The following is a 27,972-nucleotide window of genomic DNA, read 5'->3' as shown; positions in this document are numbered from 1 at the left end:
CATGGGACCAAACAAATGCAAATGTTTCCCTGGATTTACAGGGAAAACCTGTAATCAAGGTTAGTGCATATGCTCCAGAAGGCACTGTTGATTTTCTGTCTCCTTATCTTGTACTATGGTTTGTGTCATCTTCCAAGATAGTAAACCAGGATATTTTCATGTTTACGTAGAAGAACTTAAGAGTTTAAGGCTCTTACATCTCCAGCATCCCAGGCAAGCCCTAAGTCTCCTTCAGCAAACAGAAGTTTGAACCCATATTGTGTATGTCCTATGGGCTGATGACAAGGGCAAACTGTCATGTCTATAGTCAGAGGATTAAGGCATGGAGAGATTACATAGGAAAGTATCAGAAGAGATGGCAGTCAATTCCAGAACCCATGTTATTTTCTTAACTAGCAATCCATGTTTCTTTTTTAACTAACCTTCTAATCAGAAAGACATGCAATTATATGCTAGACATGTAATTTATCAAGCTGTCTGGGCTGTTTGCAGATGCTGAATGGTATTTCTGAGAACCAGAATTGGGAGTCTTTAGAATTGCATTTTCAGAAACTTTAAATGCACCACTTTCCCTCCATAAACTTGCAATTCAACATGGAAATATTTCAGTTAACACATAGGTAAGAATTCAATTTTTTTTCCTGTTCCAATATATGAGACCCCTGTGTTGGATCAGATGAAAGGAGCGGGTCCATCCTACTGCAGCACAGATGAGTGAACTGCAGGTGCTTGCTACCTTACCAAGCTCCTGCAGCCTTTGACCGAAAATTTTGCATTGATATGCTAAACACACTTGTTTTTAGTCAAAACAACCCATTTATTACACAGTATATTTCAAACAATATATCACAAAGCTATATTGTTAAGTATTTTAGAAAACTCCATCTTTTGCACTTTTGGTGTTTTTCACAGGGAAAGAAGTTAATTCCTTAGTAACACTAGAGAGGAAAGGGAAACAGCAGCTGTGGTTACATGTAACAGTTATGTAGGTATTACTTACAATTTCTGCCTTTAAACCCAGAAGTTTAACCTCAAAAATTTTTGGCAGCTTAAAAGTCATCAAAAAGCAACAGAGAAGCCCTCAGTTTTTAGGTGTTTTCTGTGCAGTAACTCCATCTGCATTTGAAATGCCCTCTGTAGGCAATCAGATCAGTTCTGTGCCACTTGCAGTAGGTTCAGAGTCTGAGGCATGGTGGAAGCACCACACGGACCCACATGTGCAAATCGCCTCTTAGACCCTGGGCTCTTCTACCCTCTGAAGCACAGCCAGGATTTTTTCAGTAAAGTGGTTGCTGGCACAGGCCAGAAGTCTCCCAGAGTCTCCAAGAGCTGTTTCAACAGTATAGCCATTTAGGTGGTCATGTTCCAGCAGCTAGGAATGCTCATACCCACTTTTAGTTTACTGGAGATGTAGCTTTGGTCTGTCCTTACACAGAATGCCCTGCTGAGCAAGCTCAACATGAGCTAACTAAAATAACAGAGATAAGGGGACTGTATTAGTCTGCCACCAAGTCTGAGCCAAATTAGCCTTATCTCCATAGGTTTTTTTTTAGAGCTGTGTATGCTGTCAGTGCTTTGTGTGAGATAGGTGCAGATAAGCACTTTTGAAAATGTATGGCCTAAGTAGAATAACTTTTGTTCTCCAGTTTGCTCCCTAGTTGCTTTGTTAAGAGGGTCTTGATTATTTAGTGGAGCCACAGTAGCACAAAAATCCAGGGTGATTTGCAAGAAGATAGGTTGCCCTTTTCCAAACACACCCTACATTTAAATAATAGAATGTCTTTTAGAAATAGAAAACCTCTTTCTTCCCTGGACTGAGCTGTAACAAACACTTCTGCACCTCCACAAAGTTTATGCTTCGAATGGCTGACCCTGTGGTCTGCAGGGTACATAGGCATGAGAACAGATACTTCTCCCATTAGAAGTAGAGCTACACAAACTCAATGCTTGCCTGGAGAGCTGCATCTTTACTGAAGATATATTATTGGTCCTATGCTCTGTTTAACACAGCACATGTTGAAAGGGCTGCATATGCTGCTGCATTCTGTTAATGCATTCTGCCTGTTTCCTCATCACTAGAAGAGGTAGAGATGTCAGTTCACAGAAGTCACAAACAGAGATTTTTGTCCCCTTGCCATTGGCCAAATATTATTGTGAACACTGCTCACCCTATACTGCACAAATTAAACTTTTTGGAATTCTCATTTTCTCCCTGTGAAGAATAGCTATTGGAAATTTGAAATTGAGTTAGTTTCTGCAAAGTCTTTACATCTTGGATTTTGAGAAAGATTTAGGATGCTTTCATTCTCAGGATTTTGAGATTTTTGAGATTGGTCTTATCATATATTGTATTTAATTTTATTGTATTTATTTATTGTATTAATTTCTGCTACTGATAACCTTGGTGCCAATGTGTAGCTCAGAAAAACAAAAGTAAAAGTCTTTGTTTCACTTAAACTCATTTGCTGTTCTCAGTCTCATTTTTGCCTTTCTAGTACAGAGGTCAGTGGGAGGGCTAAAATCTCCATCTAGAATCAGAGAAATCCAGACAAATAACTCCCCAAAAGAGAGTAACTAAATTCTCTCTCCACCACTCCACTTCTTCCTAACAAGCTGCCAGATGTGGCCAGAGTTTGCATTAGTTTTTCAAGTGTAGAAGTCTGTGTATGTTGGTTTTACTAGCAGTCTTTCAGCCAGATGGTCTGCTAAACTCTCATTTTGCAAGGGGCTGGCTCATTTTCCATCCAAACGATTTTACTCTGGGGAATCCAATGCATTAGGCAATATTATCCACCTATATGTATGAATATATGTATAGAAACCCAGCACTCATTTAATTCCAATGACTTCTGCAGATCTGAACGAATGTGGACTGAAGCCACGTCCTTGTGAGCACAGATGTATGAATACACATGGCAGCTACAAGTGCTATTGTCTCAACGGGTACATGCTTATGCCAGATGGTACATGTGCAAGTAAGTAATAGAGCTGATGGAACAGGCACACCAAAATCATCTAATCACATTTAATTCCAGCAGATTTTCTTCTTGTGATGAACAGATTTAGCTTATTTAGTATAGGGTTTTTACCCCAGTTCTCTGGTACTGCCACAGCTGAAAGAGGCTTTTCTATTTGGTAGTTCCTGGATAAAGTAAACTAGGTCATACTTGTATTTTGCTATTCAGAGGAGTTTTGATCCTTCTAGAATAAAAATCTTTGATAGTTTTACTTCAGATGAAGGACAGCTAGTACAATCTCGGTGCATAGTCCTGCCAGTTCATCTGCTGAGTAAGGATAAATTAATCTATCCAAGCAAAGCACCAATACAGACTACTTTTTACATGCTGTTATTCCTTGCTTTACCTCTCTGTGCTCCATGACTGATTCATTTTATCTGTATTGATATACCTCCCACAGCTGCTGCCAGCTTCTTGCAAACATTTGTTCCTTGAACTAAGGCTTATCTAAACTTCTGGGGAAAATAGATATCTCTACCTATCTTCTTTGTCTTTAAGCCAGCATGAAATGGAAAGGATTCCACTGTTTTAGCCAACCTGATTTTCAGACCTGAGGAAGCATCTTGTTTTTCAATGGTCGAGTTTCATTTGTAGAAAATACTTTTTTTCTTCACCTGAGCAGTTCCATACAGGTATTTTGGTTTTGAATTTCACAAAACCCAGGTAACATGGTGACAGTCCTTTATAGTGTTCACTGGATTGGAGCAGATCCATCAGGTGGACAAGGAAGCCAGTTTGTCCGAGCAGTGGAACATCCTACTTGAGAGCTGTATTCTAAGCCAAAGGACCTGGCTGTATGGGGTACAGCACAGTCTTTCCCATGAACATGACAGAAAACCATAAATTCTAAAAGTCTTTGATCTCCAAATCTTGGAGAAAACCGTTCATCAGGCAGGGTGCCCATCTGGCAAGTCAATCAGAATAATTGTAAAAGTACCCAGCCTTGGCAAATACTTGCAGGAGTGCAGGGTCTGCAGCTGTAGAGCAGGTCTGAAAACCAGAGCCACTACTCTCTCTCACTTATGGCAAGGAGACTGAAATTGCCACCAAAGGTGCCCAGGGGACAGAGCTTCTGGAAGGTTTCCCTGCCATGCATCACATCTCAGGTTCGTCCACTGCATTACTAACCATGGTGTGTATTACTGGCAGACAGCAGCTGCAGGCCCCTGACATCCTTGAGAAATGGATATTTATTTCTTCCATTTCTCTCTCTGAGTCTAAAGGGTGGTATTAAAAAGTCACAGAACTAGGATCAGCAAAAAAGAGAGGAATAAGGGCTGATAAGGAAAGAACAAAGTAGACAGGAGTGTAAGATCTATCACATGGACTCCAGAATTGTTAATGTGTTAATGTATAGACAGTTTTATTTATAATGAATGGAATTTTGTTGTTCTGATTAATTTCTGTGTTCATCCAGATCTAACTTAAGTGTGTGATCCTAGCCTAGAATTTTGCTTTTTGTTATTTGAAATACTGTTTTCAGGTTCCAGGACATGTGCCATGGTGAATTGCCAATATGGATGTGAAGAAGTCAAAGGGGAGGTGCAGTGTCTCTGTCCATCAGGTGGCCTTCAGCTGGGACCAAATGGAAGGACGTGCATTGGTATGCTTAGAGAGCTCACTCTCTTTTCTGTAGGATTCCTGAAACCATAAGACTCTGGGCAAAAGTTAAGTAGTAGTTAATCCTCCTTGCTGGATTGAATAATTTTTGTTAATCAGAGTGTGATGTAAAGTTTTCATGCTTTTTTTTTAAATAACTGTTCTTGTACTATTGGCCATGTAATTCTTCTGATAAGTCTCATCTCCAATAAATAATTGAATGTTTTGACATGATTTAGAGTCATCAATAGATTCAGTTTCTCCCTATTGCTATGAGGCCATTAAATACAATGTTTTGTCTTCAGGAAGCTGTCCAGGTTTATTTAAATATTTTTGAATTCTCGTCCACTTCCCTTTGATCACCTAAGCATGGAAACAAATGGTAGAAATTATAAAAAGACTGACCGTGGTGTCCAGCAGTGCATCACAGCAGTTCTAAGCCATAAAGGGCAGGAGTGTGGCATGATGAATTACATTCAAAGTCACTACTATGTGCTAAAATGTGATATGTCTTGCCTTAGCCCAGCAAGGGGAGGTGCAGAGGTTCAGTAGAAGAGCTGCTGCTGCTCTCGATTTCCTGTTCCCGGAACTTTGTCTTAAACTGTTCTTTGACATTTCCATTCTCTGGGAAATAAAGAAATTTTTGTACTTCCTCCTGAGCCTACTCCAAGACCTTAGGGCAAATCATCGTCCCCAGTGAGGAGAACCCACACTGCCAGTTACCCTAGATTTTACCGTGCCAGGTCTCAAAATCTTCCATGAAGTTAGTTCACATTTTGCTGCTTCATTCAGAAGAACACATGCAAAAGCAAAAAACCATCACCAAGCATGAAGTTACAGGAGTTATTTATTAAACAACTTGTGATAGCCAAGACCAAACCATTCCCATGCAAATCCCAACTAGTTCTTGCTTTCCCATTTTACCTTCTCATGGATCTGACCAGCATCCCTTCTGCTCTAGACATTGATGAATGCTCCACTGGCAAAGCTCTCTGCTCTTACAACCGCAGATGCATCAACACCTTTGGAAGCTACTACTGCAAGTGCCAGCTTGGTTATGAACTGAAATACATCAGTGGCCATTATGACTGTGTAGGTAAGAGTTAGCCCACGAATTTTCCTTCTTCGTTGTTTTTTTTCCCCACAGCCTGCATCTTCCCTGTCATCGCCTGAAGCATGATGGCCTAGCCTGAGGATACTGCCTCAGAAACGGATAAAAGATGTCACCCTAAGGGTATTCTTGATGACACTTTGAATTTTTCTCTGGGTTTTCTCTGTAGCCTTATGAAAAATGTAACCACTGGCACTTGAGATTAAAAATGGCCTCATTGTACCGAGTCAAGATGTGCAAGAGTTTGTAGTAAGCTAGCAACAGTTGACTAAAATAAATGCCACTTTGGGTACAGGCTTAGTTAAAGAGCCATTTTTTGTTGTCTTGGCTTTCAAACTGTGATGAACAAATTTTTTTTATTTTTTTTATTTTTTTGTGTGTCATTATTGAGGAATGTGAATCAAGTGCCTTCATGACTTTAAAACAAGTTATTTGGATGGACAGTGGAGACAATGGAAAAAAATGGGTGAAAATAGTAGGTTTCAATTACTTTTCAGATCTCTATAGCATGCCAAAGTTTCTCCTTAACAAGAATAAATACAGGCAAAAAGTAATCTTGACATGCTCAGGTGTCAAAACAAACGTCAAATCACCTTTACTCCTGTTTCAATCCATTGGTTGAACGATGGAAGAACAGCAAAGTATAAGTTCCTGCAGCAGGTGCCACAGGAGCATTGCTCAAGTTGTTGACAACACAAGGGCCTGGAAGGGTTAGAACTACTACAAGTGCATAAAAAAGAGAATTCATGTGTTTTGTTTATATTTGACTGATTTTGACTGAGGGGAGGAAGTGAGATTGTGAGGCAGATTTGGAGACCTAAATTTGCATTTCTTGTTGTCTGCAAACCCTGAGAGTCTTAAACTGGAAAAAATATTTTTTCATACAATATAAGTGGATGGGGGAAAAACTGGAGCGGTCTCAGTAGTCAGGACTTTATCTGCAAACCTCAATCTCACTTTCAGAAATACCAGATTTTTGAGTCACTCTTCCTGCTACTTGTCTGTTTGCTGACTTACATTATGAGAGGACCTGTCAGCTGCTAAAAATGATGTAATCTGGATAAAATGCCAGTGGCACAAACATTTGTGCACCAGCTTGACTCCCTCACGTGGGAGAAATCAGAAACATCTTTGTGATGGAGAAAAATAAGGAAAAAGGAGAACAAAATCAAATACTCTTGGTGTTTGTACATTTTGCTGTGAGTTGACCATAGTACTTTCTACTGAATTTTCCTGATTATACTTTTTTCATACAGCGTTATACGTATGCTGGAATATGAGAAGTAGATTAAAGATCTTATAACATCTTGGCATACTCAGGTTTACTTTCCATTACTTTTCTTCTACAGTGAATGAAAGACTGAGAAAGCTTTGGTGAGCTGTTTTTTAATTGATGTCACACATTCTCTTGGTGCCTTTTGCATTCTGTTAATAGAAGAGTGTGTTCAACCTATAGCTTGAATCCTGTTCTCAGTCAGAAAATCACTACATTCACTTCGTCTTCACTGAGATGCTCTACATTTTCCATGGATGCATATCCCAGTGGTTGTGCATGTGGAGCTGACAGCATTCTCTCCTACTGTGAATTCTTCTGCCCCTGGTGGTCGCTGGACTGTCTTGGTCTGACGTTAGTGCTCGCAATACCTGGAAACAGATGGCTGGCACAAACAAGCTGTCGTGAACCTTGGGTTTTCACTAAAGCATCTATATCTCTCCCTAGATGTGAATGAATGTGTGACAAACACACACAGGTGTAACCTCCATGCAGAGTGTCTCAACACTGAGGGGTCCTTCAAGTGCAAATGTAAACAGGGATACCGAGGAACTGGATTTGATTGTGCTGGTGAGTACCACTGAATGTCAGGAATACTGCTGTATTGTTTTTCTCCAACAATTGATCATTCTAAGGCATTTTCTTGGAAATGTCATGCTGAACAGTGCTGCAATACCAACCAAGCAAGACCGCTCAAAAAACCAATATATTAATTGTAGGAGTCATAGCACAGTTAGTACATTTATAAGTTGTTCAAATTAATTTTGCCTATGAGTCTCCAAGTCTCATATATCTCTAGGAATTATAAGTAGAACAGAGAAGAGGATTTGTCGTGAAGAAACAGCTTTAAAAACATACTGTGAATTTTCCATAAACTCCCAAGGGTAGCCCTTTGGAGGGCTGTGCAGTTTCTTCCAGAAGAGTTTCAGGCTAACTTAGCAAAAAATGAGAAAAGGGAGAAAAGCTGTGACTTCTGTGTTAAACTATTTTCCCTTAAAATTTTGCATTTGTTTCTCTATTGAATATTGAAGACTTCCTATAAAGATGTAATTGCCCAGTTCTAACTGAACATGACCCTCCAAGAAGGAAGAAAGAAGGGCTGTTCTTGTCTTTCTATTTAAAATGAACCTTTTTATTTATACCTTTATTAAACCCAGTAGAGGTTTCTCCTGCAACACCATTAGAAATGTTTTCCTAGGGAGGACATCTGAGCCCTGCACAAACTTTTTAAAAGCTTTTTTTCTATAGCAGATGAACTCAACATACTATATAAACCTTCCTGGGCTTTTTTAAAGTAATCCTTGATCAGATATGTATTACGGTTATATTTCATGGCTACAGATGTTCTATGAGACCCTCTTTTATCCATGTTCCTACTCCCATTGTGATAGTCATTGAAACTTTCAATACACATTGGTAAGTTAGTATTTTCACAGAATCACAGAATTTTCTGAGTTGGAAGGGACCCACTAGGATCATCAAAGTCCAGCTCCCAGCCCAGCACAGGACAGCCCCAAGTATCAAACCATTTTGTTAAATTTCTATTTCCAGTAAAAGATGTTGATTTCTAATGAACAAAAATAAACAATCAGAAACCTGACTGGTACCAAAAGGTTTGGTTTGGACATAGATTGCCACAGCAGAGCTGTTTAGGAGGTTCCTCTGCCCAAATTCAATGTTATGAGCCAGTTTCCTTGCTAGACCACATCCCTTGTGATACGTCACTGCATCTTACTGCAATGGAAGGATGCAGTAAGAGGGATTGAGACCTGACTGAACACCACAGCAAGCTGACATGAGACATCATGATATGGTTTTGTTAAAACAAAATGTACCACTGATGAAATGTTAAAGAAATACATCTCCAAGCAAAATGACCTGGTTTTCTTTTTATTAAGATGCTGACAATTTCCAATCTCTTTTTGGCTAAGTCTATGTTTAAAACATTCTTTGCTCAAGCAGAAAAAATTCAACAGGCATGATTGCTTAAATATGAACAATGGAAATATTTTTGCTTGTGGAGAGGCAGCTTTTAATGTCTATCCCTGTAAAAAAAATAAGTCCTGAAGTCAGGTGATTCCTATCTTCTCACTGATGTTTCTTAGTTGTTTGCCTCTCTCTGACTACTTCCTAATGTCATATTTCCAATTACTGAAGTCCATTATTTGCTTAGCAGAGGAAGGAGACATGCATTCATAAACTTAGTAAAATACACTAAATGGAAAAGAGATTTACTATGAGAAAGGATAGAGGAATAACACATAGTAATGAGAGAAATCACAGCCATAGGCAGAAGATCAAAACATGAGTGTCTAGCTAGAAAGATATATGAAACAATTGAGGAGGAGAAAAATACTAGAGTCAGTGGTAGGTAAAACCTGAAAATCAGTGGTGCTAAAGAGAGACTGGTTTCTCTGGTGGTCATTCCCCCACATACACCTTTTATTTAAAGGGAAGAGGAGGAGATTCTTTTAGCCTTGAATGTTTCAATAGTTCATTTTTACTGCAATCCTCAAAAAAGTCTGACCAGTATAACTGATGAGGACAGGACATGTGTCTTGCTATTGGGGAAAATGTTTTTCAAACAGTAACACAAACACCAATTGGATGTACCAGTGTATCAACCAGTACACTGAAACACTGAGTGTTCTCCATGTCATATGGCAATTGTAGAAAACCTTTGGCTTTACTGAAGCCAAAAGTTTTGTTATTGGATTTAATAGGATGAGGGCATGATCCTGGGACATTAGGGGCTTAAGGATTTTTAAGGGGCTTCACACTTCTTTTGGTGACAGTGGCTACAGCTCCTGTGTCCCAACCCAGCTCTCAACAGATGGGCCTAGGGTTGTGCTGCAGTTAAACAAAAGGCTTCTTAAATATGTCCTCAGTACTCCACATAAGTATCCCCACAGGGCTGCAATCCTGTTTTCATAGGAAAGCATTAATACTTTATAGCAATTGCCTCTAGTTTATAACATACTGGCTACCATGGCAGCAGTATTTGCTTTTTATAACAAAGGAAAAATATTTTAATGAAAAAGCATAGCTAAGTACATTGTTTATAATGAAACGCCTATGGCTACATCTCCTCATGCCACCAAATAACTGAATAAGTGAGATAATATATAATTCACCTTTGCACACAAGGTGGGGTAAATTCTTTCATTCAATTTGCATGTCAATATAATAACTTAGGAAAAAGCTGCTGAAACATCAGACAGCAAATACTACTGCTGGCATGGATATGACTTGTGATTGTTCAGGCACCCTTTTGCCATTTAACACTCCTAATATGCATGAAACACTAGAGGCTGCTTCTGAACTGTCCCTAGCCCACATTTCATTTGAGAATCCATAGAGATGTAATGTTTTGAATGATCCCTAAAAAGGTCCTAACCATTTTCACATCTGGCCTCCCTCTTGCTGCAATCTGTTGCTCTTCTCAGGTTCATGTGTTTCCTGATTTCCTATTGTGCATTGAAAAACCACATTTCCCCTGCCACATACTACTATATGTATTTCAGCTTCTATTTAAGAATAGAGTCTCACAAGGTTCCATAACCAGTTAAGATTCCTGTGGAAAAAATGAACCTATTTCTGATTCACTTTTATGGTACAACAAAATAACAGGAAAAAGGATTACTAACTTTGTCTACAACCTTCAGGCATCACTCTAAGGAGCTCAACAATGACACTCTTGTTATTGCTGGGCTGGAGGCAGGGGTTACTACTCTTCATTATGTTTTGCTGGATATCTAAATGTCAATACAATTTCATGCCAGCTCTCTCTGTGCCTCTTGTATTACTCACTCATTTTTTGCTGATAGGGTAACTCTCAAACCCTATATATGATTTTGCTTTCTTATTAACTTGCCAGTCCTGAGAAACATTGAGTTTGACACAATAAAGTTTCAAAGCTTAAGAAGTAATTGTGGTCATATCACTGATGATATTCTTACAGTTCAATTCAGTATGAAGTCAAATACTGCTGCTATCCTTTAATGAATAACACTTAGGCTTTTGTCATCACACATTTCCTACTGGAAGCATTACCGGCTGGTGTAATCAAGTATTAAGCACAGTCCAGTGTGATGAACTTGCCCTAATTTCTCAAAGTATCCCTCCCTATAAAAAGACATGAAACAGGGTAGGGATATGTAGATAATGTTCCATGGTGCTTAAAAGAGAATAATAGTCCACAGTCTGTGTTTTAACCTATCTATGAAAGCTTTCAGACTCTCTGAAGACTGTCTAAAAGAGGTTGAGAACTTTTAGAAAGATTTCTGAAACTATGTCGTGCTGATCTAATCTTTACTCACATCTATAGGCTCTGCCTAAATATGGTAAAGGGTTGTCTGTGTCCCTCACCACCTCTCCAAAGCCACAACGGGAGCTACAAAAGGATTTGTAAGCTAATCTCCTAGGCTTGTCTCTCACCACATTTTTAAATATATTGCTGGGTGTGAAAGTGGAAGCAGTGGGGAGCCTGCTGGAGTGCAGAGGAAGCTGTCTCCTTCTGCATCCTCTGTACACTCAGAGCCCTGGCCAGCACTGGCTGTGGTCACAGGGTGTGTGGAAGGAAAATGGATCACTGTCTGTCCCTCTCCTTTATCATCCCCTGAGTACTTCCCTCTATACAATGCAGCACGGAGTCAAGGGGTCGGCATCTGCTCTCTGTTTTTTTCAACTCAACTTTCGCAACTTGGTCATTAGACATCCTACACCAATCCATTTCTATGGTTTTATAATCTTGTACAGCAACCAATGACAGAAAAGATTTACTTTTATCCCTCAGACACCACTTGCCTCTGTTTTTCTACCTCTTGCTTTAATTCTAATTCAAAGAAAGAAAATGCCTTTGAAAATTGAGATATTTTCATATTAGGTCAATAAACACAAACTGTAGGAGCAGGAGGCATTTATCTGCATGCTTTCTGATGGAAGGTACACAAGGAAGAGCTGAGATGAAATGCACTACATTTATTTTCACTTTCCAAAATTCTCTATGCAGTCACATACACAAATATTTGTGACCAACACCTCTGCATTTATCTCCATGTCCTGGGGCAAAGAATCACTGTCTCAGGTGATTGCCAGGGAAGATGAGCTCATTCAGGCAAATCCACAGGCAGTGGATTTAAAAGAACAGACTGACTTTAAGGTGGGGTATCCTTACACTGGATTATTCCTCCTGCAATGTATGTGTAGACATAAAATACCTTAAAAACACATCTCCAGCTACTCTAAAGCTGACTGCAGATAAGAAGGGGAGTAGTGCCATACCCTAAAATGTGCTTCTTGTCTCGTCCCTTTTGTCCCCATGAGCAGATTTTCATAGTGCGGCAGCAAACTGGAGTCTGCAAGCACATGGGAATTTAGACATTTTCATCTCCCTCTTTTTGTCACTCCCATCATTTGATTTTCTGCACGCACATACAGGGAGATCGGTTTTCTGACACCACAGAAGTTATTATGTTGAGCTGTAAGAATTTATAATTTCACAAGGAAGACTTCAAAGCAGAAACTAAATGCAGATGTTCAGGTCTGCTGAGCAGTCAGCCCTGCCTTGAAAATCCCCATAGCCTTTATTAACAGCATGCAGTTTCTTGTTACTGATTGTCAAGAGGAAATTTGTTTGGAATTAAGCTTTCCTGTTAATTTTTATTGCTACATTGTGAGTTTAGACCCAGAAAACCTTACATTCTTCCTGGCATCATCCTCTAGAGAACACTTAGTGCAGTATTAGCAAGGAGTTTACTTGCAAGTATGTGACAAGCAAGGCTGCAAGCTTTACCCAGAGGAAAAGAAAAAAAATCTTTAGTTTTTAGTTTTATTGGCATCCATTTACTCCAACTGCAACTTCCAAAAATCCCTGAATGCTCCAATGAGCACACCAAGAGAGTCTGATTCTGTTCCTGACATACTAGATAGCATGTAGTTGCACTTCCCATAAATAAAACGTGACAAATTCACAATGATAGGATTCCATTTTCCAGGAGTGAACATAATTTCAGGGAACTTTCCCCTTTTCCTACTAGTCCACAGTTATGTTTTATTAGCTGGTGTTTTTTCTTCTGCTATGTCTCTTCTATGAAAAGAAACACACAGAAAAAAAGTACTACTCAAGGTTACAAGTCCTGTACATCTGTCCCAAAATACTACTATGAAGTTTTCACTATTACACACTAAGGAGCAAAATAGGAACATATTCTTGTTCTGTTAATAAAATCACTAGACAGCAAAAGCAGAGGGAAATAAAAACAGCTGACTTCCCCCACCATTTTCAATCCAAAAAGACTGTAGGTACTGCAACATCAATGCTGATCAAGAATTAAAGACAGAAAGCAGTATATAAGGCCCACTGGTAGAAATAGTCTCTCTTTATGGAAGAGCTTTTGTACAGCACCAAGGAACTGCTCAACTCTCATTGTGTCCTAGGTACTTCACATAAAGGACTCAAACTACAGAAGGCTGTCAGTAGCTTATGACACGTTAATTCTTTCCTACTCACCAGTTCTTCCTCACCCACTCAAATTCAGGCTATGCTAGAGGACTGAGTTGGTCATGTCATAGCAGTTGTTTCATTCTGAGTTGTTTCAAAAGCCTCATTGTCTTGAGCCCCAAAGTCCATTGCCTTGGACTTTAAACCCCAAGGATATGTTCCTCCTTAGTAGCTCTGGTACTATGACAGAATAAGGATTTGATTAGGTCTAATGGAAACCTTATAATGGGATGTGATCATCTTACAAACTAGAACTCCTCAGATTAATGTCTTCTCTTAAACTTGCATACATGTCACACAAAGCCTTCCAGGTCTTGTTTTGGCACAGTGGTGTTCTCAACTGATGCTGAGCAGTAACTGATGTTGCTGATAAAAGGCAACACCTGCAGTATTGCCATAAATTCTCATTTGAATTTGTACTGTACACATACCTTGAACAAACTGATCCAAAGTAGTCCTCACTTTAACCCTCAGTTGTGATTTGGCCATCAGCACAAAGAGCCATCAGTCTTTGTCAGATGAGAGAAGAGTACATCTGGAAGGGACTAAAAAAGATCAGTTAGCCTGTTCTTTTGCTCTGAGGTAGATCATATCCAACATATTAATGACAGATGGTAGCCTAACAATTTTTTAACTTCTAGTGATACAGTTCAAATAACCTAAGTGGCTTGCTCCTGTGTTTCACTATCCTATAGCAAGTTTTTCATAATACGTAACTAAAATATCTTGTTTCATGTAAACTGATAATTTTTCTATCTTAAGAGAACATGGAGAACAGCTGCCCAACATACAGTCTCAAAGGAGCCCTTTGTTCTGCTACTAGGTCCCACCACTGGTGGAAAATCAATCCTGCCTCCCCACATGCCTAGAAATTCAACTTCAAATGCATTCCTATGAAAAACCTCCCACATTCAAGCATCCAAACATAGTTTAATGATTGTAGAGAGAAAAAATTTGAATTCTAAAAGAAATAAATGGCTTGTGTCCTGAAACTCAATACATTGACAAGGAAAGCCTGATTAGAAAATCAGAGTTGCCATGTAAATGTAAAAATGTCCTCTTACCAATTAATGTTTTGAAGTTTGTGCCTGAATATAGACTATACTGACTTCATTATACTTCATAATAGGTAAAACTCCAAATTCAAAATTTTCTTTTGTTTTGCAGATTTGAAGAATCTTGATTGACTTTTATCCTACTCTTTAGTTTTCACCTCTGGCAGCCCTTGTGTTTTTAAGCAGGATCCAAAGCTGCAAGATACTACAAGAATGGTTATTCAAAAAGATAGTTAGTATTACACAAAATGATAATACCAGGATAATTAAAAGGATAATACCAGATTATCAAAAGGATAACCTAGAGAATTTCATGGCCAAGAGGAATCATAAAATAGTAAAAATCTGAGGAAATTTTACATTTATGTTCTACTCCATCTTGGAATTGCAAGACCATAATAATTTGGCATTCCTGGATGCCTCTCTGAATTTTGGGGTTTACCCCTTACATCTAAATAGCCCTTAGAGCTAAATGAAATATGACGGAGCAGCTTGATGCATGTCTTCTCAAAATATGCTCCATTTCAGTGGCTTTCAGCCCGTTATGGAAGGAAAAGTAGGCCAGAAAAGTTCACAAAAGATAGCTAAGAAAATTGTTCATTACTAGTAGGCTGACAGTTGTGCAGGGAATCTCAGCTGCACATACAATTTTTAGTAGTTCACAAGTTGAAGCAGGATTTATTTTTCTTTTTTTTTACCTAAGCTTCACTGTAAAAATAATTAATGTAAGGGGCAGCATGGCCTTTGTTACACAGGAGTCCAAAGCACTCATGACAGAGGATCACTTTGGTTTTTTTCACTGTAACTCAGACAGAGAGCTGAACACGAGCATGTGTGTTTGGTTCTGTGCAGAGCTGAACTTATAGTAGAGAATTTAGCTGTATGTCTCTAGACATTGTAAAGGACACCATGGTCCCATTTAAAAATGCTGGATGGTTCCTTAGATGGATATTTACTATTTTCTTCTTGGTTCTAGTTATCCCTGAAAAGTCAGTGAAGGAAATTGCAAGAATCCCTGGAACAGCTAAGGACACAATTAAGAAACTTCTTGCACATAAAAATAGTGTGAAAAAGCATGAAAAAATCAAGAATGCCATCCCAGAAGCAGCTGTGACACCGCCTTCTAAGACCCACTTGCAGTTATTGGACTATGAAGGTGGTACGGATCTTGGTGGGAGCTACAGTGAGGAAGAGAAAGAAATTGAAGCTACTACAGAAGATGAAGCAGAAGAGTCTGATGAAGAGGAGAAGGCAGATTTTGAGAATCAAATCGATGATGAGCAAAGCCTGAGAGGAGATGTCTTTTGTAAGTTTCTTTGTTTTTAAAAAAATCTGGCTTCAATATAAAAATATATAAACACTAACAAAACCATCACAAAACATCATAGACACTTTAGCAGAATTTACTTGTAGAAAATGAACCATAGAATCATAGGTAATGGCTGGGCTAGTTACAATCCCCCTGCCACAGGCAGGGCCACCTGTTAGACCATGTTGTTCAAAGCCCCATCCAACCTGGCCTTGAACACTTCCAGGAATGGCCCATCCAGAACTTCTCTAGGCAACCTTTTCTATTGTCTTACCACCCTCACAATTAAGAATTTCTTCCTAATATCTACTCTAAACTTACCCTCTTTCAGTTTAAAGCCATGCTAGAGAGATTTTATTTTGCCAGGGGATACTGGCAGAAAGTCAGTGTGCTCTGTGACATAGAGATAGCAAGTATGTCCAAGATGTAGTTTCATTAAGTATGTGAACTCTGTATTATTTATGACTTTCTTGTTTGATGCCAGCTGTGATTCTAGGACTTCAGGCATTGTGGCATTTGCATTTTCATTTTAAGATAGGTAGCTTGTTAACTGTGTTTCCTTTCCTTTTAAATTTCCATGTGCTATAATTGATCCTTGTTATTAATAAAAATTCAGTCATGATTTAGGCACTTAATTGTTTGAACATTTGGCTTCAAAACCACTTTAATTTTTAATGATATTGAATGATCCTTTGGACTACATCGTTAGCTCAAATTTACAGCTCGTAAATTTGTACATCATGTTTTTTCCCTTCTTTGCTGGTGTCTATTCAGCAAATTCCTTTACTACCACATTAAGTTCCTCCATATAATCCCCTCAAGTATTCACATAGCATCTGCCTCTTGTATTATTAATATAGGTATTCTTTGTCTTCCAGGAGGAATAGTTAATTAGGAAAAATAGATAGGTCGCACTTTTCAGAGATCTTAATTTTTATTTTTAAATTGACCTATTATTTTATCATAGTAGTTTTACTACATATTAAGTGTATAGGGAGTCACAGAAAAATACTGTAGGGAAATAAAGAAATTATTTTACAGAGATGGAAATTATTAAAATAGGCCAGCTATCAAAATACTGAACCTTCATCAAAATTGCTACTCACTACTTAAAAAACCAAACTACAATAGTTAAAGACATCACAGTGAAGCCCCCAACATTTAAGAAATATCAAAATTAAGGACATCCATGAAAATTTTTTCCTTATCTTTTTATCTTATGATACAGTCTGTAATGACTTCAAATGACTATATTCCATGGGATCTTTACCTTGTTCAGTGAGGAGGAATGATCTGTCTTGTTGTGAAAGGTGCAGTTTAATAAATAGGAATATTTATTTATCAATAGACTAATAATTTATCCATATTATTTTTATTATTAATTCTTAATATTAAATAGTTACATAAATATGTCCTATTGATTGCAAAATTTGCATATATATAGAAGATTAGAGTAAACCAAAGTATTGGAAAGCTCCTTACTCTGTGAGAAATGTCCTTTCTGCACATGGAAGAAGACACAGAGAGTTGGACCAAAGTACTTGGTTGTACAAGCAATGATTGTAGAGATGCTACACTCAAGCTACACTTAATTAATCAATTAAGCACAACCTTAATTCTGACAGCTTCTAACATTTCAGTGCTTTTCAGGTACCATTGGTAATCTAGAATGGTATTGCCAACTGCAACTAAATTCTATATTCTCTACTTTATCAGTTTACGAAACTCATATCGTGTAACTCCTGTAGTATCATGTAACCAGACATGTTATTACAGAGACATTTACTTTGGTAGCATCAAGAGATTTTGGGTTCTGGTTTATTTGGCAATACTAAAAGTGCACTGTTTCCCTTATGATTTTGGGGTTCTTAATTTTGAACAAAAGCTCTCTCTCAGTTAATCATGATGTCTGTTCTTAATCTTATTCTTTTCTGATAATTACACCACTCTGTGAGCTACAATGCTCAGACCACAGCTCAGTCCAGAGCTATAGATGTTGGACACCTGGCAAATGTAATTATTTCAGAGCAGGACGTGGTAGCACAGATATGGTATATTCCTTTGAGTCTGACATAGTGATACACTATATATATAGGAAGTGAGTCTTAAATTTACTACTTCTTACAGTCTACTTGTTTTTTTTACAGTGCTCACTCTGGTTTTCTGTTTTGTTTTTGTTTGTTTGTTTGTGGGTTTTTTTGTTTGTTTTCATTTTTTTCTTTAGGGGGGCTGGTTTTTTCTTTGTTTTGTTTTGTTTTTGTTTTGTTTGTTTGTTTTTAATGAGCTTTGAACATTAGAGAACAGTGTTAGAAACACAGGAAGTAGCATTTTTGTGAGAGTTCCTACATGCTGCAGTTTCAGGCACTTTAGATCATATGTGTTAGAATTACCAAGATTAGTTACTTTTCCCAAATTCAGTGTGTTATTTTTACATTAGACTAACTAGACTACCTAGACAGAACCAGACACCAGCATTTTCCAGGGGAAAGAAAAATCAAACAGAAGTAACAAGAAATAAAAATATACCACATTGCCCACAGCTAGCACACTTAAATACATGGGTGCTTATATTCTGCTATATATCTGCTCTTCCAGTATAGCTGCCTCAGCAAGAGTTCAATGTGATGCCACAGATGCTTTATAAAAAAATACAGTCACAATAATGGGGTAAAAAAAAAGGGATCAAAGCTTTAAGGATAGCACATGCATTACTGCAGACAAATAGAAAATTACTTCCAGGCTATAAACAAAGCCATATTTTTTCAGATTAAAATACCATTTCCAAATGCACTATAAGTAACTTTATATACAACACTTGGCAAAGCGGAGAGGTGAAACCAAGTCCACAGAAAGGAAAATCTATCAGTGTTTTCAGAGAGCTCCTTTAGCATCAGTCACTTCCCAGATGCTTAACAGTGCTTTTGTACTGTTTTCTCAGGGGTGTCCATAAAACAGTGCTCCAAAGACCTGTTCTACTGAGCTTCTGCTCGTTGTGGTATGGGGTTCAATTTTGGTTCGGGGGTTTTTTTGGTTTTTTTTTTCTTTACTTTGAACCTTTAAATGTTGTAGTTTACTCCAAGCACTGCTTTTCCAGATGTGCTCCTGAAACTTCCTATTGCTCTTGTGATCTCATTGGCCCTTATTTGACTTACAGACTGACTTGAGGTTCTATCTATGTGGCACTTTTCAGACAGCCCTGAGCACACAAAAGCAAGCCAGATGCAACCCAACTCCAAAGAACTTTTGTGCTCCAAGTTGGCACAACTGGCAGATGAGTACTAACAACTCTGTTTGACAGGGAGAGTGAACTGGTATCTGCCTGCATTTCTAGGAGGGCACTGCTGTGCAACTGTATAAAAGGATGTGCTTGAATCTAACTGTCTCTTTTTCTATATCTTCTAGTGGCAGTCTCTTTCTTTACTTCACTATATTAAGGTCCTCAGACGGGAGGTGGCCTTCAAACCTTATTTATTTCAGTATGTGCAGTGCTCCCTGTAAGTCTGGTGTTTTTAAAATGGAATTCTAATTTCATGTATAAATTTGTTTCTAAATCCCCTTTGTGGCACTCTCTTCAGTCATGTTTACACTAGAATAATGTCTCAATGCTTCTTTTCAGCCCTACTCTCTCATTTTCTTAGGTTATTTGCTAAGAAGTGTTTCCATGATTGCAAACAGTTTCAGTAGTTCAGAGTTTTTTATGCAAGTCTCACCATTTTTTAGGGAAGTACCTTCAGCCAGGTAGACCTGGCTGGGGCTTTCTATGGAGCAGAAAGTCTCCTTCCCTGCTGCACTTCCTGATGTATAATACACTTGACAAACTCCACCTGACATGGCTCAAAGAGATTCTCCCTCCTAAGAACAAGGGCAATACTCAGATATATGTTGCAGGTAGCAACACTGAATTTCCTGCAGATGCAAGAACCTGTGTCAGCAATGAGGTGGCTGTTTTCAGAACCAGAAAATCTCCAATTTATTTATGCTCAGCTTGTCACAGACATTCACAGACACAATTCCTGTAGAATTTCATGGTAGTGTGTTACATGGGTATTGCCACTAATTCCTGCTCTGAAGATCAACCCATCTTACCTGGTAAGAGTATCATGATGACATCAATGGTTAAGAATGTGTGCACCAACATACGAAGGGGTTTATATGTAGAGATTTCACAGCAGCTAGTGCTGCAGGTAAGTAGATGGGAGGGCATCAGCAGTACAGAAAGGACAGACTCTGCTGTGCCTAAAGTGGGACTATGTGCACTTTCATTGGTGAGAGTATGTTCTTAGGGAACATGGGATGAGGCCTGCCCTTCTACAAGACCACTTGACAGCAGAAGAGCTAAAAAGAGTAATCCTGACTCCTGCCTACTACTTACGAGGGAGTAAACTTTGTATCCTGGCTATGTGTGATGATGGTTTGATGTAAAATGTAGGCACTTTCCAAGCAGTAAGGTTTCTTGGAAGCCTTTCTCTTAGCTGAAACTTACAGTTTCTCACAATAAGCAGCTGATATCTTTCAGTAAGTGGAAAACTTGACTGTCATGCCTGACAGAAAACAAAAATAGATTTGGATACAAAACTGGACTCTTTTTCTGTGCATGACAGTTCTTCGCTTGATAGCACATAGCTACACCTGGATGTATATCCCTCAAGTGAATTCAAGTGTAATTCAATAACTTCACATATAAATCATACTGGCAGCTGTTGTCTTCTGTTAAATCACTTTTTCCAGAACTGATCATATTTTAATAGCTCTCTTCATTTTGGCAAGGATTTTCACAGCCTGAGTCTCTTTCAATAAGTATGAGGCCAAGTTTATGGCATGACAGTAAACTTAACACCTAATCTCCATGTGCCTATTCCTAAATGTGTATATGTAGACATATATTAATTGGAAAATGCTATATTAATCCTTGCCTTGAGTAAGAATATTATCCAAGTGATTTAAGTAATGGTCTGGGTGAGGGGAAGGCTGCAAGGACAACAAGAGAGGACACGCTCCTGGCAATTCATCAGAAAGCTCATAAGATTGCATGAGTCTCCTTTCTCAGCTCAATTCAGTACCTCTGGAAATACCTCCAGGGCTTCTTTGTTAGAGTGTGATTTCACTGGTGTACACAAAGCAATTTTTGACAGTTTTGAAGGAGAAGAAAGATTAAATAGATGGTATAGCCTTTATGGTGCTAGGAGGCTCTGGATTGCATTGGGTTCCAAGTATATTCTCAAAATTGAGTATGTGTTTACAACTGTATGTTGGAGTATTTAGATGGAAAGCACTAGTTCAGCTGAACTCATGGGAAAACAACTCCCCTCTGAACAAATGTGCATGCATGTGAAAGTAATGACTTTTAAAATACTTGGCATTTGCATATATGATACAATGCTGAGTAGGGAAAAGTAATTTCCATAGCTCCTATCATCTGGCACTGTTGAAGCAGTTTGAGCTTTTCTTAACACAGAGGCCCACAGGGTGTGGGTGAAAAGTGAACTTCAGTCTTTTGGACTTTCCACTAACACCTTCTGTAGGCAGTAATCCAGAGGATCTTCCCTCATTCCTCCTCTGAAATGACACATTTAACCTCCTCCTTTTTTCAGAGGTGTGCATGAATATATCATAGGTATCATCTGCTTATGTGTCTGCAAAGGACAGAATCCTCTACCAGTGAAAGCAGATCTTCCTTTTCTCTCAGGTGTGATTATTTACTTACATAGGATATGCATAAAGAAGTTGAGACTGTCATTATTTTTAGTGAGTGCACTTCTCTATTAATCACTTAAAATAGTACAAGAGAAGCTTAATCACAGAACTTTAAAATACTTAGTGTTTCAGAGTATTATTCAGCATAAACAAGAGTATGTAAGCTTCTATAACTTTGTACCTCACCAGACAGGAGAAGTTTTCCCTTGGTCTCTGATGCTGTTGCTGAAAAATAATGCTTCTTGAGTAAGTACCTCCTTCAGGCCAGTGTCTTGGAGAATGCACCAAGCATTCATTGGCTGTACTGACTCTTCCAGTTTGGCACAAGACACATCTACCAATTTTTACAAAATAACTTGCTCAGGGCTTTCCATGGGGTCTGGTTATCAAAACATCAGTCTGTGCTTATCAGCTGTAGCAGAGAGGGTGAGGAAGAGGAAGGGCAGTCACCACAGCCTTCCTTCCCAACAGCTGATCAGGTATTTAATTTTTAAAATTCAGAGTTAGTATCTAACTGGGGTTAGGGAGTTTGGTAGTGGAGTGGAAAATACATACATTGACTTATTTAAATAAATGATGGCATCTGGTATAAAGAAATAAAGTTCCATTTTCTGTTCCTATGATGACTCAGTACTTGACAAGTTGTTTTCCCTAGTTCCAAAAGTGAAAGAAGCAGCTGCCTTTGGCCCTCACCTGGCACAGAGGAAAGTTCCAGTGTCAAGACCAGAGCAAGAAGGTAGATTATTTTTTTCTACAGTATTTAGTTTCTTGCGTATTGTATGTTTTCATGACAACCTATACCAGCCAAGTCAGAATGAGTTTAAAAGCCTTTAACACAAACCAAGGATTTGGTGAACATGTTAGAGACAGTATCTGGCCAAACCCTTCTGCCAGTTCCCATGCGAGAAGCTGGTTTTGTGTCCTTTTCCAAACAGAACTGTTTATAAGCCAAGTACAGAAAGTTCCCCCACACTGGAACTTGACTTGTAATTGAATTTCATTTGAATAATTTCATAGTCATAAAAAAATAAAGTAATTTCAATTGTGTAAAAAATGAGAATATGTTCCACAGCACACAATAATATGCCAATGTCTGTCTACCATATCTTGGTTTTACTCCTGGTCCTCTGTCAGAAGTCAGTAGGAGTTTCCCCTGCACAAGACTGAATAAATATTTACCCTGAATCTTACACAGCCTGGTCATGAATTTGTGATAGTTCCCTATTCATCAGTAAGTCTCATGGATATCACCGTAAGATATGTTCTTTTTCACATTAAAAAATCATTACAAAATCAGTCAGGGGAGCATAGAAGGTCCAAGACCTGTCAATTTATAAACACAATTTAAGCTTCTGCTGTGCCTTAGGAAATGGCTTCATGCACTTTGAAGCAGAAAACTTCACTGCCTGTTGGGAGCCATAACAGACACTGCAGTGTAGCTCTGGTCAAAGCAGAGCATAAAGGAATAAAGAATTTCTTCACCAAAAGGGTTGTCAGGCTGCCCAGGGAGTTGGTGGAGTCACCCTCCCTGGAAGTGTTCAAGAAATGACTCCATGTGGCATTTGGTGCTATGGTCTAGTTGATATGGTGGTGTTCATTTGAAGGTTGGACTTGATGATCTTGGAGGTCTTTTCCTGGTGGGAAACCGATTCCCCTGTGATGGACAGAATCATGAAGCTGACAATAAGGACCTGCTTTTGAGAACCATGGAAAAACCCCAGAATCCATAAGGAGGGACTGAGGGATCTTATTGAGCTGATGCATTTACAGGGCAGTAGCAAACTCCTGGGAAGGTACCAGTGAGCGGGCAGGGGCTGAAGTGCTGGGATTGGCTGTAGCTGAGGTTATTTTTAGGGCAAGGAGGGTTTCACCCAAAAACAATCCACAAATACTTCCAAATCTTAAACAAACCAAATAGACAGATGTTCTGGCTGACTTTTTTTCCTATTTAGAAATACTCAGAAATAGTCAATTTATACAGCAGAGCTCTCTAAATGCCATGTACTGAATGTCTTTGTCTCATGATAAAATACATTAATAGAACAAGACAGATGCATCTTTCTGAGGAGACTCAGATGGCTGACATATTACTCTTAATCTGATCTGTCATGCTTGCATTGCAGAGTGTTTCTTTGTGTATGTAATGCTTTTCATCTGCACAGTCACGAAGGCTGTGGTGTGCTATGGGTGACAATCTTTTTCAGTTCATCCTTCAGAACCCTCTAAGGATAAACTGATTTGGGCTATTCCCAGCTCCATGTAGTAGGAGTATCAAGTGCTGACATAAGGAATTCTGCTCATGGGAGGCCAGCTTCTCTCAATGGATAGAACCAGAGCTGATCTCAGCTGATTACAACTACATTAGTGTAACAAACGGAGAGGAGAGCTCTAAAGTTGCCAGATCCCAAATCATTTCTGACACTGGAGTTCAAAACTAACACCTCCAACTATACTTGGGGATCAGCAGACACTCAGTATACAGCAGTCATAGCATATAAACTCATGTGCAGATGGGAGATTGGCAATAAAAAGACACAACAGACTTTCCTGTGAGCTAAAGAAAGGATTACTACATGAATTCTAATGTTTTGCTTTTTTGCAATTTAATCTAGGTCAAGACTATGTGAACTCAGATTATAGATAATTTTAGAATTACCTGTACATTAATAGTGGTGTGAATAATGAGCAAATTATTTTAACAGTACCCATGATATAGTATTTCTCTTACCTCTGACAATTTTTTTCAGTTGATTGCAGCTTCAGTCGAGGAGTCTGTGACTGGAAACAAGATGCTGATGATGACTTTGACTGGAATCCTGCTGATCGTGATAGAGGTATTTAAATATCTGTCCTCTACCTAAGCTTTGATGAGGTGGCTTACCCCCTCAAAAAAATGCAGAAGGGAGGGGAATCAGAATTGGAATCAAAAATTAGCTTTTCAATCAGTGGGTTATTTTTACAAAAGATTAAAGGAGGCAGAGGATACTGGGAGTGGATATTGTTTCTTTGAAACATGCAGTGGCAGCTGGTAGTCAGCAACATATCTCAATACAAATTGATCAAAATATAAGAAAAATTATTAGAACATAACTGTTCAGAATTGCAAGGTACAAGGTAATAGAAACCTTATCAGCTACATGTTGTGTCTCTCCAAGATTGGTAAGTCATTTAATCACACATCCATAATTTAGATGGATGTGGCAATGTTGTCACTTACATGGCTTAGATCACTGGGATAACTGCTCAGAAGTCTTAAACTCTGCAAGACAAACTAGTGACAGCATTCCTCAGAATGAGCCAAGGGCAAGATGCTATTCAAGAACAACCAATACCTGATTAGGTACCAAGAGGAGGCCTGCTTGAATCTGAGAAAGAGCTCCACGGGTGCAATGTGTGACTGCTCCATGGGTGTACATAAAAAGGTGTGGCTGGAGGAATTTGTTCAAAAGGATGTCTCTTCCCCTGTGACCCAGGAAATGTTGCAGAAGTTGCTGCAGTGGAGACCAGCAGATCCTACAGATCATGCAGGCCACTTGCTCCAGTTTCTACATGTACATTCTCTCCCTCTTCCCTCACAGTCCTTCCATCCCAGTCTTTCTTCACTAATCCTTTCTATCCTGCTCCACATAATTCCCAAAATCCCTTCTCTGTACTGTCACTTCCAGGAAGACCTTATCCTGGCCTTACTCTGTCTCCCTGAACTAACATCTGCTGATTATGACTTTATTTATGGGCTCAGATGTCTTATTCCTTTGTCACTTTGTGTGTGTGTCTGTCACTTCATTGGTCCTACAGGACTTGGGGAATAAGCTATCAGTTCACAAAGGACAGTGGAGAGAGTATTGAGCTCGCTCAAGTACTGAAATTATCTGACCACAGAGGCATAGCAGTATGTTTCAGGCTGTTGCATTTGAAAAACAGATGGTTTTGCCTTAGAAAGATGGTGCGAGGAAGAATGACTGTAATTACCAGTGAAATATGAACTCATCTCCTCTGTAAACTGATCTGACTTCCAACTGTACAAGCTTGTTCCTTGCAAAGTACACTCCCTGCTGCTTTTCTCCAGTCTGAGTTTAAATTATTCAAGCAAACTAGCTTCCCCTTATCTTCTTAGTGGAGATGTATTCAATTTGCTCATAAATAACACAAACCCAATAAAGAAGCTTTTTTTTTCTTTCTCTTTTTTTTTTTTTTTTTTTTTTTACAAGGTGATGGGTACTACATGGCAGTTCCAGCTTTTGTGGGGCACAAGAAGGATATGGGGCGTCTAAAACTTCTTCTCACTGACCTGAAACCAAAGAGTAGCTACTGCTTGATTTTCAGTTATCGGCTTGCTGGTGAGAAAGTGGGGAAACTTCGAGTGTTCCTGGCAAACAAAAAAACTGCTCCTGTCTGGGAGCAGAACACAGGAAAAGATGAGAGGTGGAGAACTGGAAAAATAGAGATATTTCAGGGAGCTGAGACAACTAACAGTGTAAGTATAACAGAATTTATAAGCCAATTGCCATAATCGACACAACAGTTTAATTTCTTAATCCTCAAGTGTTCCACCAACTGTTTTACAGGCATCAGCAATTGAAAGGCTTATCTGAAATGGGAAACAGGAGCCCACATTTTAGGAGGCACAGAAGTTATCACCTGGTTGTAATTTCAGAACTGAATTACACAGTTGATTAGAACACTGATGCCAGTAATTCTGTCATTTTGTAAAAAAACTGCATCACACCATAAACTAACACAAGTTAGCAAAATCTCTTCTTAATATCTCGTGCACCAGAAGCATACACACATGCCTGGAAAAATGAAAATTTCTCTTTCATAGAAGAGGATGCTCTCAAACCACACTAAGCTAAACCATTAGAGCAAAAGGAGACATCATGTACAATCGAGGGTGGGCAATCACCTCAGAAGGAGGACATACCAACCAACAGGGAATACTGTGCACTGGTGTATGCCTGAAAACTGTCTCCCTCAGGACTTCAGAAAGTTTCTCCTTGAAATTCTGGGGCCTGCTTTCCATTTATGTGACTGAATGTTTTCAGTGCTCTGCAAAGGCTTCTACTGTATAATTGATTACTGTGGGTATAAAGGAAATGCAAGCCCTTTCAAGGTCCTTTGCACAGCTGGAATGGCGTAGAAAAGCCCTCACATAAATCAGAAACAGACTATAAAGTAAAGCCCCAGACATTCTATTCATAAAAATGAACCTCCTCTCTCTATTTTGTATACATACTACACTGAATACACATGAGAGTAAATATATATAGTATATACACAAAAAGCCAGAGGATCCAAATAGATTGAAAATGAACAGTTGCAATGTCTTCAATAAATGAAGTGCATTAACATCACATACTGTGATAAAACTACATTATTATAAGAGGATTTCACTCAATTTGCATTTTCGTTGTACAATGAAAATAAATAATCTTATTAAAGTAATCCATTTGGTATTTTAAATCTGCACAGAGAATTTTAAATATAGTTCCAATAATACATGGAAGCTCTAAAAACAGCAGGGATTTAAGTCATTAAGTCCTGTATTGTGAAAAATATTCCTCAGATACAGACTCATAATTAATTAACATTAAGAGTTGCTAAATGTTTGGATAATCTATATTTTCCCTGCTAACACATGTCTTTTTTTGTGACAGGTCACTTTTGAATCAGAACGTGGGAAGGGAAAAACTGGAGAAATTGGAGTGGACAATGTTATACTAATTTCTGGTCTATGCCCAGAAGATACCTGACAATGGACATTTGAGTATACCGGATTTAATCTTATTTTTCATATTTGCCTTTTCAGTAGTGTATTTTTGTATCCTTTTCTTTATAAAAAAAAACCAAACCAAAACTATAAAACTGTGCCTTGAACTTAATGCAACAATGCAAATGGAAAAATGCAAGGTGCAGAGTACACTTTTTTATGAGTCATTCTAATTCTAATACATGCTTTGAGTGTAACACTACTGTATTTTATAATTCAAGGTCAGGGTTTCTAAAGTATTATTTGTCTAATTTTTTTATAAATTCTACATGCTTTTATTTCTTAAAGTTCTTCTCTATTCTTGTCTTCTATTTCACAAGAACATAAAGCAGTATTTAAGAGGATGTTGCTACTTCTGGTGACATAATTTTAACTTCTTACTTAGTGCGTATGTTGTACCAAAAATCAGGGTTCATCACCCGGTGTGCAGTAAGCCAATCACACACAGAGCTGATGTATTTGTTTATTTTATATTTGTGCAAATGGGTGCTAGGTGGCAAAGCCACAAAGTTAGCACACCAAGGAGAAAAGATGACCACTATTTATATACTGTTAATCTTGATATATTCCACTTATATATATTCAGTGTTTACTAGTCTACTATTGCTGAGCTGGCTTCTTATCTTGGGTGACCTGATGGTCTTC

The 27,972-nt window shown here is 38.5% G+C and overlaps 1 protein-coding gene across 1 annotated transcript; it reads left to right on the top strand.

Annotated features, from left to right (window-relative positions):
• Position 1: 1 nt before the first annotated feature.
• Positions 2 to 27,310, top strand: EGFL6 (EGF like domain multiple 6). The gene is made up of 9 exons (XM_018084013.2): positions 2 to 59; positions 2,856 to 2,975; positions 4,501 to 4,620; positions 5,578 to 5,712; positions 7,448 to 7,570; positions 15,534 to 15,863; positions 24,308 to 24,394; positions 25,769 to 26,034; positions 27,215 to 27,310. Exons 1-9 carry the CDS (start codon positions 2 to 4, stop codon positions 27,308 to 27,310), a joined length of 1,335 nt encoding a protein of 444 aa, XP_017939502.1.
• The last annotated feature ends 662 nt before the right edge of the window (positions 27,311 to 27,972 follow it).

The sequence above is a fragment of the Manacus vitellinus genome, unplaced genomic scaffold (genome assembly GCF_001715985.3).
Source record: "Manacus vitellinus isolate BGI_N305 unplaced genomic scaffold, ASM171598v3 scaffold_7_pilon, whole genome shotgun sequence".
Classification (NCBI taxonomy): domain Eukaryota; kingdom Metazoa; phylum Chordata; class Aves; order Passeriformes; family Pipridae; genus Manacus; species Manacus vitellinus.
The sequence above is the reverse complement of the archived record's forward strand: the minus strand, read 5'-3'. Positions and strand labels throughout refer to the sequence as shown.

Excerpts from the sequence above, each read along its gene's own strand:
- EGFL6 (XM_018084013.2), top strand. The coding sequence starts at position 2 with ATGGGACCAAACAAATGCAAATGTTTCCCTGGATTTACAGGGAAAACC. Across the intron at positions 2,976-4,500 it reads GCCAGATGGTACATGTGCAA|GTTCCAGGACATGTGCCATG; the intron begins GTAAGTAATAGA and ends TACTGTTTTCAG. Across the intron at positions 5,713-7,447 it reads TGGCCATTATGACTGTGTAG|ATGTGAATGAATGTGTGACA; the intron begins GTAAGAGTTAGC and ends ATCTCTCCCTAG.